This window comes from Kwoniella mangroviensis (assembly GCF_000507465.2).
Source record: "Kwoniella mangroviensis CBS 8507 chromosome 1 map unlocalized Ctg01, whole genome shotgun sequence".
In the NCBI taxonomy this organism is placed as follows: Eukaryota; Fungi; Basidiomycota; class Tremellomycetes; order Tremellales; family Cryptococcaceae; genus Kwoniella; species Kwoniella mangrovensis.
In genome coordinates, this window is record NW_027062533.1 from 2,314,390 (window position 1) to 2,328,508 (window position 14,119).

General features: G+C 46.1%; 4 protein-coding genes across 4 annotated transcripts; 1 reads left to right on the top strand and 3 right to left on the bottom strand.

Moving 5' to 3' along the window:
- Positions 1-613: 613 nt before the first annotated feature.
- On the bottom strand, positions 614-4,732 carry I203_100844 (uncharacterized protein; the record flags this gene model as incomplete). The annotated part of the gene is made up of 14 exons (XM_019145812.1): positions 614-818; positions 895-992; positions 1,089-1,174; positions 1,262-1,518; positions 1,602-1,624; positions 1,697-1,740; positions 1,821-1,886; positions 1,942-1,958; positions 2,051-2,653; positions 2,728-2,741; positions 2,866-3,826; positions 3,905-4,037; positions 4,189-4,274; positions 4,335-4,732. The coding sequence occupies 14 exons, from the start codon at positions 4,730-4,732 to the stop codon at positions 614-616; spliced, it is 2,991 nt and encodes a 996-aa protein (XP_019004371.1).
- A 1,056-nt stretch (positions 4,733-5,788) lies between these two features.
- I203_100845 (uncharacterized protein) lies at positions 5,789-7,836 on the bottom strand (the record flags this gene model as incomplete). Its single annotated transcript, XM_065516743.1, has 8 exons — positions 5,789-5,924; positions 6,033-6,094; positions 6,155-6,250; positions 6,323-6,743; positions 6,814-7,018; positions 7,162-7,183; positions 7,249-7,498; positions 7,577-7,836. The coding sequence occupies 8 exons, from the start codon at positions 7,834-7,836 to the stop codon at positions 5,789-5,791; spliced, it is 1,452 nt and encodes a 483-aa protein (XP_065373561.1).
- A 3,489-nt stretch (positions 7,837-11,325) lies between these two features.
- On the top strand, positions 11,326-11,988 carry I203_100846 (uncharacterized protein; the record flags this gene model as incomplete). Its single annotated transcript, XM_019145814.1, has 1 exon — positions 11,326-11,988. One exon carries the CDS (start codon positions 11,326-11,328, stop codon positions 11,986-11,988), a length of 663 nt encoding a protein of 220 aa, XP_019004373.1.
- Positions 11,989-12,389: 401 nt separating this feature from the next.
- Positions 12,390-13,415, bottom strand: I203_100847 (uncharacterized protein; the record flags this gene model as incomplete). Its single annotated transcript, XM_019145815.1, has 1 exon — positions 12,390-13,415. One exon carries the CDS (start codon positions 13,413-13,415, stop codon positions 12,390-12,392), a length of 1,026 nt encoding a protein of 341 aa, XP_019004374.1.
- Positions 13,416-14,119: the final 704 nt, after the last annotated feature.

The following is a 14,119-nucleotide window of genomic DNA, read 5'->3' on the forward strand; positions in this document are numbered from 1 at the left end:
AGATTGCTGACCTTTGTAATGGCATATTAGGAACCAACAACCCGCTGGTAAATCCGGATAAACAATTCGATTCAAGCTTAGAACAACATCATGGTTTGATATTGGGTTGGGATTTGGATCTGGATTGGGAGAGAGAATATCGGATAACATATACATCAAAATCACAGAAATGTATTCGTATTTTCCTCTTTGATGATTTCGTCTCGGGCAAAATGGTCAACTGTTGAGGATCAATTCGTTCTGAGTGCGGATCACGGCCTCATGAAGAATAATTGGTAGCTCTTCCGAGATCATCTTTTCAACTTCATCCTTATCCCGAATCAATTCGCGAACAATAGTCCAAGATATTGTCGTATACTGACACGGTATTCCCTTGTCATACGCACACAGACAGACTCACTTCCAACGTACTCATGTTTGATGGTCATCAAATGTCATAAAACGTCATAACAACAACATAAGTGTCCGTGTATTATCTACCAAATACAGCTCAATCCATCAATCTACCCATCAAACCTACACGTGCAAGTAAAGGAGAAGGAAATACGGAAAAGATATGATTAAAAAGATCGATAATGATAAGATAAATGATTGATTTGAAACTCTTTTCGGACTAAAAAGATAAAGCTCTATTCCTGACCGTACCAGTTGTCATCCCACTATTCTTTATCGCCTCATTATCTTCGCAATCCCCATGATGATCGTGGTCACGTACGGTATCTTCAGATATATCTTTCATATGGGATATTTCCGATAGATGACCGTAGCGAGATTCGACAAGGGAAGGCGATTTGAATGTCCAACCCTTGAATGCGAGACTGAAGGGCGAATGAGTGAGTTATCAGTCGACTTCGTTTCAAGGATGAAAAGGCATGAAGATCATATTTAACTCACTTCTTCCTAATTTCCAACAGATGAGCACCATGAGTATTATCTCGCAATAATGGATCTTTGGTAGCGTTGGCTGCTGCTCCGTTGGCAGGTGCCAGTGGCTTATGACGGATAACAGAGTCAGGATCGGCGATACATGTCATCATTGATAGTCCAGAGGGTAAATAGCTGAAGTAACAGCGAAAATATCAACTCACCTCGTCAGGTATATCCTCGTCGAAATGCCTCGTATCGTCTTCGGCATACAAAGCAGGGTGGTAGAATGGAGTCTGTTTATGTAAATCTAAGACAAGTGCAAGCATTGGTCAATTAAGCATGACAGCTTTACCGATCCCCTCAACACTTTAGGATGGAATCGCACCGAACTCACTGTCCCAATCAATCCCTATAAACCACTTATGCGCCTTGATCATTTCCGCGCCGTCGTTACCCAAACCTTTAGCAAGATTCGCATGTCGTCGATTCAACGTACTTCCCTTGTTCGACGAGGTGAGGACAGACGATTTCTCAAGATGAGTAGTACCGAGTCGATCTTCAGGTTCACACAGTAGAGATGTCATGAGGTCGAGGCAGTCAAAGGAGAGTCGAGGCTTGGGTGGGAATTTTAAGGTGGCCTTCCAGTTGAGACTACAGAATGGCATGCCATGAGTACAACCCTAAGAGCAAAAAGATTTGCCGTAACGGGCCGCTACTGGAGAATAACCACGTACATCTTTTGTCGAGTAACGTGTCGCTATAGCATGGCATGAAACCAAAACTGAAATCAGCTGCCACTCAAACATCAATACAGCAAGCTGATACTCACAGAAGAGCTAACAAATGGCGGATAACCGTAGAGGCTTTCATACACTTTCGAACAGAAAGCAATGGTAAATCAGTCAAACTGAAGTGGATCACCCCGATTGTTGATATATGATAGATCTACTCACTTATGATACCTAATGACCACCAGTCACAGCTGAAACCATACCCTTGACCTCTGATAACTTCAGGAGCTGGATGAGAGGCATAAATCAATATTGCACGGAAGTATGAATGGTCAATACTCACCCATATATGAATTGGTCCTGTGAATCATATAAATGATGAAAAGTCAGTACAAACACCTCTCTATAATACCAATCGATTGAGACGTATGATTTATGACATTCTCACTCACCCACAAACCGAATACGCTAAAGCTCTTCTTTTCCCTTCTCTCCAAGTCAATATGTTCTGACCTTTATCCAGCCATTCTTTGCCCATTATCTTCTCCACATCCTCCTTTTTCATCCTCTTGGTCTTTACCGAAGGGTATTCAAGATCTATACCGTGTTTACGAAGTATGGCCAATCGTTGATGTTCGTAATAACTCGTATCGTGTGCCCAATGAAGATCGGTGGCCAATCCAAAATCGGATATTCTCACATGACCAGTCTTCGTAAATAGGAAATTATCAGGTTTGATATCTCTATGTATAAAACCCAATGAATGTGTTTCTTCCAGTGCCAGAACCATCTCGGCAATGTAAAATCTAGTCATCTCCTCTGGGAAGGTATCTCGTTCGACCAGGAGGTTCAATAGGTCCCCACCGCCCATAAATTCAAGTACGAGGTATAGATGGTCGATATCTTGGAATGCATAGTAGAGTTGGACGATCCATGAGGGACGTTGAGAATCGGAATCACCGCCCAAGACATTGGAGGAGAGTTGGCGAGATGCTGCCGCTGCCAGGAGATCCTTCTCGGCCCGGACGTGACCCTCTTGCGATTTGCGGAGCACACTGAGGAAGTAGTGAGCAGTCAGCAACTAGTATCCCGCTGACATATTGTCTATCGTTCGAGTCATACCACTTACTCTGCTTTACGGAGCTATCGATATAATACATATAGAAACGACAGATCAGCTTGGCCATCCTATACCTCAATAGATGTACCCTTTCGACCTATCACAGTCGACTCCCAGTTAAATTGTAAAAAAGGCAATGACACTCACCTGCTTTATTGCCACCAGCCTGCCCGACTCCTTCTCCCTCGCGATTCTCACAACTCCAAACGCACCATGTCCAATTACTCTACCCAGTTCGAACCCTTTCACATCAACTTTCTTCCTTCTCTCCCTCAATATCTTGTTCTCCTCTTTTAACAATTCTTCCCTTCTCGCTGCTTTTTCATCTTCAGACATGAACCTATTCTCGGGTAAAGCAAATGTCGATTCTAGATTCGCTAACCTTCTGGCTCGGTTTAAAACATAGTTTCCAGGATGGATCGGTTTACCCTCACCTTCCTTATCGTTACGTATAGGCACAGAGTATTCATTCAGATTGATCGGAGGAGTCTTCAGTAAAGAGTGATAATACTGTTCGAAGAATAATGCGATGGACATGGATTTCTCCAAGGTTTCAAGAGAAGGTTTGATAATCCTAAATGGCAATTGGGTGAATATTTCCTGTGCTTTAGGTCGAGAATCCTTCTTGCGACTAGGCGTAGGTGGACTGGAAGGTTTCTCTTCAATCGATGGTAGAGGAGGCGAATCTTCGATGATGGCTTCTTCACTCTTGGTAGTTGGGGTGGATTCGATGGGAGTAGCTAAAGCAGATATCGACTTCTTCTTAATTTGCAAGGGTTTTGTATTACCCTTGGCCAGATCAGGAGAAGCGAATGGAATAGGATTATTCAATGGGCTAGTAGGTGTTCGAATCACCTTATGTCCTGCTGAAGAGGCGTCATCAAAGTACCCTTGAAAATTCGCGATCACCCTTGGCGTTGATCCACCAGTCAATAGAGGTGAGATGGATGTCTGGCCAGTACCAGTCGAACGTGTATTATTGGTATTTCCACTGGTACGAGTTTGTATAGTGGGTCTAGGCTTGTTGGTGGTTCTGAGGAGAGTATTGGTGGTTGAATAGATGGATGAGGGGAGACCGTTCACTACCCTCAGTGTACCGGGAGTCTGTCTAAAACAACAAGATCAGCCAGTCTAGAGCTCAATCGCATCGCAGATAAGCACACTCCTGATAAGAGAGTATACTCACAGATCTTCTACATCTGCATTCGCCAGCTCTCGAGTCCGAGCAGTAGCTTCTACTACAGCAGCTACAGCTCGAGCTTGCTGCTCTCTCGCTCTGGCTTTGACAAGTTCTTTGATCGGGTATGCCCAAGCGGGATCTGCAAAAAGACGTCATCGGTATTCATATGGAGCAGAGAGGGTTCAAGGAGAATTTCTTTCAATAGAGGGTAGAGAGTAGAGGGTGAAAGCATGATTGGGACAGTTTGTGATGTGGTTGATGCAACGAGCATGAATGATTCGAACACTTACCTCCTAGCTTATCCCCTACGCCTTCTATGGACCACCTCAACAGCAACTCCGTAGCTTCTTCATAGGTGGAAGCATGAAAGATATGCCTATGACATCCAGTCAATCTATTAATCCTATGTCGACATCGTCGACGAGATCGGACCCACCTGAAATCAGTTGGAACCCCAATCATCTTCTTATCAATCTTCCTCTTCTTCAACTCCGAGACCTTCCATTCCTCTCTTCCATTTCCCGCACCAGTCCTTGCTCCACCTCGAGCATATCTTCTCGCTCTACCTCCTCGTCCGCCACCGGAAGGTATAACAGGTCTAGTCGTGACTTCCTCCTGAATCAATCGCACATAAGAGTCCGCACGAGGCAAAGGGTCAGGTAATCTCGCATAATTTCCTCTGAATACCTGTGGGGGAGAGCTGTATCTGGATGACTGAGGGTTGGAAGCTATGTTGACTCCTAATCTGGAAGGGGTCGAGGCTACCAGAGAGACGAGGTCGTTGTATCCTGAGTGTATCAGAGGCGGAGGTGCAGGTCGTGAGGTAGTCGTCATGTTGATTATTCAAGCTATGATAGGATTACAGCTCGATCAGTATATACTCGTTTTTTGCGTATCCAACCACATGACGATGAGGTATTTAAGGATCATCAACACTTCTTATACTTGAGATGTGAAGTGAGACCTTAGGATGTTTCACCCTCTGCTTGATTCAGTACAAGCCTCGGGCCTGCGTGATGGATCAACTCACCTGTTCCCTTTCTCACCGAATCTATCAGATTGCTTCCTGTTCACCATTCTTGTCAGGCAATGGTATGATAACGTCCGTACATACAGATGTGACTGCCTTCGCCACCTGATCCAAATCTTGATGTGGTCTGTTGTGGATGACCGTTTGATGGCAAAATCACCCGTCCACACAATCCCCTCCCTCCCTTCCCTGCTCTACCTTGATAACTGCCCGAGCTGACAGTCGCCATGCTCGTGCCCAGACCTTATTGTTCCTTTTCCTGGTGGTTGTGCTTGTGTGCGAGGGGGCAAAAGGGGATTTGTGTACCTGTAACAAGAACAGTGAAAATGGACAGATCGATTGCCATGACCGATGACGTGTTGTAAGTTGTGCAGAGCTGATTCATGCTGCTCATGTACGAGTTGGCCACAATCCAGACGTTCATCGTCGTCGGGCATGAGTAGAAACGTCTATGCAACCGTTTTGTGTAGCAAGAGATGATAAAGAGATGTTACAGGATAAGACCTCGAATGAAGAAAGTTCCTGTTGTTGTTACCTCGGCACGCATTCAACTGTTTTTTCCACCTGAGATCCTCTCCTCTCCTCTATACTCACCACATTCATCATCCAAATGTCAATCATCATCATGCATACCTGGCTGATACGATATGCAACAAGGGATGTCGTGCAGTGCTGTATGACAACTTCGAGCAGTGAAGCTCAAGTGCAGCTGACAAAGCTGATTCATACCCAGTCTACACCTTCCATGCAAAAATGGAGAAAGCGAAGAGCGAAACATAATGAGAAAGGTATCGGATATATGAGATATGTCTATGCTGAATGTATACGAAGCCGTTGTACATGAATAATCATAATTACATCTAAGCCTTAGTCATTCTCCTGATGATACGTCTAACTTGATCGGTGACCACATGAGCTGTCACTCGAATATCATCTCGGTTGATGGCTCTTGGTCCGGGACAACCTCGACCTGGGCATTCTTCAGGTATACAGAAGCTACAAGTGGCGAGTCAGCACCAGTCCTATATATATATTGACAGTGACAACGAGCGATGCGCGAAACCGCATCGAAGAAGCTGGTCTGGTAAGGGTATGATCACTCACCTGGTCTCGTGAACAAGATAATGTTGTACACCAGCAGCAATGGCAAGTGGAGAATAGTCGGTCTAAACAATGATATCAGATATTCACTCTCATGATAGGCTCGACCCAGAACAGACACTCACGACTGTACATTCAGCAGGTTGTAATTCAAAGACTGATCCACCAGGGTTCATCCATAAAGTATGGGTAAGACCATTTCCATGTACCGAAATGAGGATCTAAAACGTACCACACAGCAGTAAATAATTTGTTCTACTTGCCTACATATCATTCGAAGAGATATTACTCACATCAACGGTTGAGATCTCCGCAACCTGATCCGCAAAAGGTATACTCGAGCTAAAACCTTTGATCGTCACGTCCGCTAGACCATCGTCCTGTAATTTCTGAACGGCATTGACAAGGGCTTCGTGATCTTCGGGAACTAACTCTCGTCCACTTCCTTGTCGTTCAAGATACATCACATGAGGTTTCTTCCCCTTCCTAAGATTGATCGGACCGGTATAATCACTTAGGACCCTATCACGGAGATTGACCAGCCAGTCGGACGAGACGGGTAATCGTAAAGCGTCTCCCCATGGTTTCCAAGCGTTGGATGGGCCGTTATGACCGCCTCGTCTATCGGCAATGAGAGCAAGAGGGATGAGGTAGTATTCGTGAGAGGCAGCTCGTTCTTCCCATACAGGTCTAGTCTCGTATGTTACACCGGGGCTAAAATACGTTGAAAGATATCAACAAGGCCCTGCCATTCTGTTCAAGTGAGAGATAAACGTAGACTCACAAGAATTTGGTAGTGAACCATCTGTTGGCACCTGGGGTATCCTCCCACCAAGAGCCACCATTGCTTCCGGGGGGCGCCTCGGCTTTGTTGTATTGTTTGGTGAAAGCTACCACTTTAATGTTGGGCAGAGTAAGTCCGGTTCGCCAAGCATAGTTGGACCATGTTCTCCATGCTCCAAGGAAAGTCTCTCCGATCCAGTGGTAATCTGTTGCGCAGGTGGTCAGCGAATGATCCTGCATCTTCTGAGTGCAGAAGGTACATACAGTGGGAGACGACTGCTCAGAGGGTACAACATTCGTGTTAGCATTATTCCATCGGTTCATCATCGGACTGGCTCATGTTACTCACAGTTGTCATCGTTGTTTATGATCTACCCCAATCCATATCAGTCAGCGCTCCACCCTTGAGCCTGTTCAGGGATGAGGACACACTCACCATGGGACTTTGTAATTCCTCCGCTTTTCCGAACAACGCGATAGCCTCATCCAGGGAGATGGAATGCCCAATCTGGTTCTCCTCTTTCACCTCAGGACTAACAGGCGGTAATCTGATACCGTATACCTTGACTTCTTCATGACCTTGTAAGGGGATTCGAGTGTCGACGTGCTTGTTGGCGATATATTCATGTTTGGGGACATGCCATGGTTGATCAGTCACGAAGACGTATGAGTAATTGTGCCAGTATCTAAGCGAGATATCTCGTTAGACTTGTAGACCTTTACATGGTGCAATGTAGCATAGATTGGTCTCGTGTCAGACTCACAAGTTCTCCACTACAGTATATCCCGGAGCGAAGTTGACAATTTTGGACATCTTGAAATTCAGCAACTTATCCGTTTCAGGACTGGTCGATCTGATGCCATTATCCCGTGTATTCCCACTTGAACCTCCCCATCCGGACGATGCGAAACTGTCGGGGAAGAAGGGGATCTGTCCTAAACCCAATGGTCCAAGGAGCAAGTAGACAGCTACGGCAGCTGCTGCGTAGGAAGTGTACACCCTATGAGAGGAGCGCAACATCATGTCGATGAGGAATGGAGACTAGCTAGACGAAGCAAGAGATCAAGGTTCGGTCAGCAAATCAGACTGTCAGGTATTTAACGACAGACGATGGACAATGGTCACCCAAGGATCCGAAGTGTTTCAAGAGGAGCGGAAGTCGCACCCAGAGAGCTATCTCTCTTCGAGGAAAACGATGTGAAGACAATCACTCACTGAGCTGATTTTACCTTTCAAAATACCTCTTCAAGCCTTGCACTTGGTAATCCACACAACAACGCGCCAGAAGCTAAGTGAACTCCAGTTCCAATCTGGCCTAGAGAAACGCGTAAATACCAAGCCACTTGGTTGATATATAGACACGATCCACTTGACCAAGCTGTTGAGACTATATCCTTTTGCTTGAAGGAAGGAATGTGTGGTATTTAGGTAATCGATACGTTTCAGAGATGAGAAGTCAGATTGGTTCAACGAATCAACTCAGACAGACAGAGACACGAGATAAAGTGGAATTATGGACCATCCCATCGTTGCGTCGCGTGGGAAGCGAATACTGGTACTGCTTGTTTATGCATTTCTTAACTTACCGTTTTCAGGTATTCAAGAATTCAAGCTAACCACGAGGGAAAACTTTATTTTGGCTCTTTTACTGGAAATCCTACTCTTGCGAGTCAGAACTATCAAACAATATATAAGTCATAGCTATGAGCTCATTGTGCCGCCTTGACGATCCACCTTGATGATCCCTTCCTGTCCATGCACTCATCATGTATAAACACAGAGCCAAAGGAAGGTTAGTCGCGCCTCACATCACAATTAATGGTTTCAGGTCCGGCTTCTCGACTCGACACATCAAGATGCCTTCTCCTCAGCAGTATCATGAGATAAATATCGAAGGTTTCTGTTGATAAGATCACGAATCGATGACGGAAGCATATGACACAAGGCATATCTCACTTGAGGCGCCTCCTTACAGTAGCCTTCTGCTTGAGGACCTCAATGTATAATGATTTTTCCCCCGTTTCAAGGAAATTAGAACTTCGGGATGATCATACACGGAACTCTACCTGTTTGGAATGACCAGTCAGCTCTCAACATTTTACTCTCCTATTTATGGCCTAGTTTCGTATCAACCCTCTCAACAACCAGCAACGATTATACTCGGAATGGCGAACCAGGATATTGATCCCCATTTGACAACGCTCTCTTCTCCGAGCATCATCTCAGCATTACCTGCTCATCTCTTCGTGCCTCTGATTCAAGTCCGAAGAACCATATCATGAAATCACACTGAACACCGAAGCATAGCTGATCTCACCTAACTTCAGGAGAGCAGCTATCATATGCCCAGGGTATCGAAGATCAAAGGACACTCCCACGCCTTACTTACAACTTCAAGAATCTCAACCTGTTTACCTCTTTGGCCGTAAACTTGTGTGTCAGGTCAACGCTCCTTTGGATCGAGTCAAGCCTTGGATTGTAACCTCTTCTTCTGCGTCATCCAAGCTCAGGCCTCTGGCCTTGTTCTGAGCTCTGCACGCACATATTCATGGTGCCGTCCTTATAAAACCAAACTACCAGGACCGCTGCCTACCTTTTTCACTGATGAGTATCAGGTCTGCTCTCGTTGGATGATTCAGATGATTGGTAGCTCCACCTCACACAGCCACACAGTATCTATGTCGCAAAGAACGATACATCCCAAGGAAGTAGTCTTATGCATGCGGAGCTTGATACCGCCGTGAGGACCAGAAACGGCTTACTAGTTGTGGGTACGTTACAGCCACCGGACCATTCAGACTCTGTTGCTGATTCGGTTGATCGATTACATGGTTTAACAGTGCATTGGCTGGCCTCAAGAGCTGAGCTAACTCGACCAGTCTCAACGACGAGGGTATGCACTATCTGAACCAAATCAAGGAATATCTCGAATTGCTCGAACCTGCTCCAGTCAGTCATCGCTCGGATGGTTTGCCAGACTACTCGAGAGCACTCTAGAGAGGACAACCAGCTGCACGTTGTTCATGGTGGAGACTGGTGAGACAAAATGCTCTTTGGAGGATACCAAATTGCTTCCAGAACGGCTGCATGCTGTAACCGAACGATACAATAAATGGAGGACCACGCGTGATCCTCGAGAAGGATTAAGGTTCTTTTCCCAGGCACACTTGCCATCTGGTCATTCGATCAAAGACGAGCGAAGAAACTGGGAAGAAGTTTCTGCGGCTCAGTCCCTTCAAGAGATACTTTAACATACCAGTAACACGTGCACACCCTACAATGTGTCAAAGGTGGACAACGCATATACCAAAAGCCGTCATACCAGTTGACGAAGAGACGCATCCTATTCAAGTAATGACAGCGAGGGGGAACTTCTTAGACTTCGTTGTCCTGGCAGAACGTGTACACAAGGCTAACACATCGGGTGCCGTTTGGTGGGAAACACGGATGACGGTAGATAATTGGCACTATGCATTAGCAGTGGTGTGGATTGAAGTGCTGAAAAATGGTCTTGCCAGTACCGAGTATAACACTCTGGTCCTACGAGACTCATGATGAGAACTGATTATAGTTTCGAAGAGACAATATGGATCTGCTAAGCCTTCTAGCGAGACCTTCTGTATGCGATTATTCTCAAAGAACGCAGGGAATGCACGTATGAAGATGTAAAGCCTCACCAAAGTGCGAACTGCAATCCAGCAGAGTCCCATTGTCTTGTCTGTTCTTTGGGATTCCGAAAGCTGAGAATGAGGTCATTTGAGCGTCTGAATACGGACACCGACTTCACAAAGAAAAGTTCAAGCGTGAATTTGCTGGAAAAGCATTTAAAGACAAACAGTCTAGATATCGATCTCAACCTGATGGACCCTTCACAACCACGGAATAATCCCAATTTCATATCGTCGAGTCCATTTGTATATGTTTGGAGACATAGGAATATCTTCGGCTTTGACTCATGCATCACACCTTCATATGACTTGGATGGTGCCATGTTCCTCGGGAAGCCTCTTGGCGGGTTCGCCGTGATCTTTCGGTCGGAAATGGCCGCAGTATCGGAAATTCGTGTCGATTGCATTGAATGCCTGGATGTTTGGTTCTTCGCCTGCGGCCTATCCACTCGTAGCTCGGTCACAGTGTGGAGAGACAGGCCTCGCACGACGCAGATGTAGCAGGAGAATCCTTGTCGGAACGTGCTGGATCGATGGTCTGATGGTGATCTATGACCGCTGGACGATGCCCGTGTAACACCACAGCCCGTAGGTGTAGGTGATTTACAACATCATCAAGTGATCGACACCTTAGCTTCGCGTTTGTTCCCGATTGCATATAATCAGCCTCGGCTTCGGGGTACGATAAGCATCATTGATCTATCGTGATTCCGAACGGGTTATATATATATATAAAGAGCTGTATGCATTCCCACATCTCTCGCCTCTGCATTCGGAAAAATGTCATTAATCGTGTTCAACTAGATACGCGGACTCAGTATAACTTCAATTAAACACCACCAAAATGTCATCTCCGTATACCTTCCTGGTTCTCGGCGCGACAGGTGGAACCGGCAAGCGATTCGTCTCTATCGCCTTGAAAGAAGGTCACCACGTGCGAGTACTAGTGCGTTCTCCCGAGAAGCTAGGTGATCAAGCCGACAAGGTCGAGGTGTGGAAAGGGTCCATCGTCGACGATCTGGAAACAATCGATACAGATAAATTGGTAGAAGGAGTCGATTTTGTTGCTTCAATGCTGGGTGACAAGGAAGCACAAAGGTATTCAAAGATCAACCTTGCATTCATGGAGAAGCTCGTGCCGTCTATGAAGAAACAAGGTGTAAAGAGATTTTTGTATCAAGCTGGAGGGTTCAGTAGACCATACGGAGGTTCATTATCACCTATTCTATGGATCATGCGAAATACTATCGCCAGGGGATATAACGGTCAACATTTAGATAACGAAGCTGTCATGGAATATCTGGCGACTCAAGCGAACGACCTGGATTGGATCGTTCATAGAGCAGGGATTTACTCGGATGGCCCCTCCAAGGGAGTTTTAGAAAGATCACAATCAAAAATCAGCATCGCGCCGTTCGTAGATTGCGCAGATTATAGCTATCGCCTGCTCATTGACCCATCCAGAGATGCTGTTCATACAAGCGACTTTAGTTGCTACAAATCTTAGTGGTAACATGAGTTCTACAGTGTTGGTACGTTTATCTATATACGTCGAGTCTGCGCAAGAAGCTGATGCACCTTTTCCCCATAGATAGCCCCTTCTCTCCTTCTGTCCTCATGCATTTTCATCTAGCTCAAACAATATCGTGATCATCGGTCCACTTCACACTGGAGACTGAAGAGGGTTACTTTCGGCGACACATCTCCACTTCGAGAGAAGTCCAGGTCGTTCGCGGGTCATAGTCATTATTGGTGAATCGTGAAACAGAATGCTATCGTGAAAAGGGCTGTGTCATATATCTAATAAAAATGCTGTACACATGTACCCTGTAGAAGTCAGTTGACACTCATCATTTGAAGCTGCAGAAGCGATCGCACATACTGTATCAGTCCGACTTTTTGACGCTTTTAACCAGTCTCCTGCTTAACTTCCTGCTCAATCTCCTGTTCGACCTCCTGCTTCACTGGCTCTTCGACTTCCGCCTCGCCTTTTAACACCTGCTCTCTAAATGCCTTTCTCAACGCGCATTTCCCAGCGACCTTTCCTCCAGCTTTGCATTCGTCGCACACCTTCCCATGGGTGACGAACAGAATATGCAATCCGTATTTGTGTTCATCCGGGATCCGCTTGTTCAGATGATGATACGTTTGTTCCCTCGAAGAGGTCTTCGGGTGCCATCCGAGTAGACCAGTAATCCGCTGCACATGCGTATCCACCGCAAAATCTTCTCTCTGCAAGCAGAACAGAAGTACACAACTTGCTGTTTTAGGTCCCACTCCATCGAAACCTAACAGTTCTTCCATAGCATCCTCCGTTGAAGCCTTGTGAAGATGATCTAACGAGTAATCCCCATATTTCTCCTTCGCCTGTGCTAAAATCTGTAGGATCACCTTGCTTTTGACCTGGCTTAGTCCACCTGATTTGATCGCCTCCTGCAATTTCTCTTGACCTCCTGCAACGATCTCTTCCCAATGATCACTTCCACCATAGACATTATCCATGTTGATCTTCGCCCTTGTAGAGTTTTTGTCACTTGTATTCTGGGATAGAATCGTTCTCACCAGCGCATCCAAAACTGACGGGCTATCTCCACACCCCGCTCGATCCTTCGATGCTACTACCACTTTCGGCCTGATACGGGGCCCATGCATGGAGCTCAATATCTCATGAGCAAGTGAGCACTCGGAAGGGGTAGGACGGATGTACGAAGGGAATGGACCATCTAACGAATCCTTAGCGTGAGCTTTGAGCTTTCTATCTTTGAGTGTCTTTGGAGATATCTCCTGTTTGACTTTGATAGGGGATTCGACGATCGGCGATTCCGCTTTAATCTTTTGTATCTTGTTAGGAGATGAGACTGGCGGCTCGGATTTGGAATCGAGAGGAAGTGATCGTTTGCGGCTAGACCGACGAATCGGTTGACGAGGAGACATCGGTGCTACTGATCGCGAGAAGACACGGGTAGTGAATGCGAGCAGCTTGTCGGATAATCCGGGTTGAAGGTGAGTGATACTCGGGGCAGCTTTGGTCTGAGCAAGGGTCTAGGAACGATGAAGCAGAAGCACGGCTTGATATGTAGGCGTGACTGATCTTTGATGCCTTTGACAGAACGACATGTCTCATCTAAAGCGTTGTGACCTGAGATCAGATCGCGCGTGTGAAGTTCGATCGACCAAGATCTCGCTGCTGCCCTTTGATGACGTCAGACATAATCTGCAAAAGAGTTCAAGCGTGTTTATCGAGAGAAAGATTATCTGTATCTGTATCTGTCACGCCATGTATTCATTCTCCGCTAGGTATACATACATCAAGTCACCGCCATAAGCAGGTCCCGCTGTTCCGATTTGAATAGGGTCTACCGAAGCTGTTAAGAAGGAAGACTAGTGCCCGGCGAGAGTGGGACAAGCGTTGAGGTAGACCTGTTCCAGTAGATCAGCAGTCAAACGGCGACCATCATTCAGTCACAGCGCAATGCTTACTCTGCAATCTCACCCTCAATCAAGTGTTCCCTAATTCACGCTGCAGACGCACTGGGCAAGGAATCTGCCCACTTGCAGTCTCGAAGACACAATTTTTCGCCCCCACTATGCTCCACATCCCGCTGTTTAATCGGGTCAGCACTTCAGTCAATTGAGCA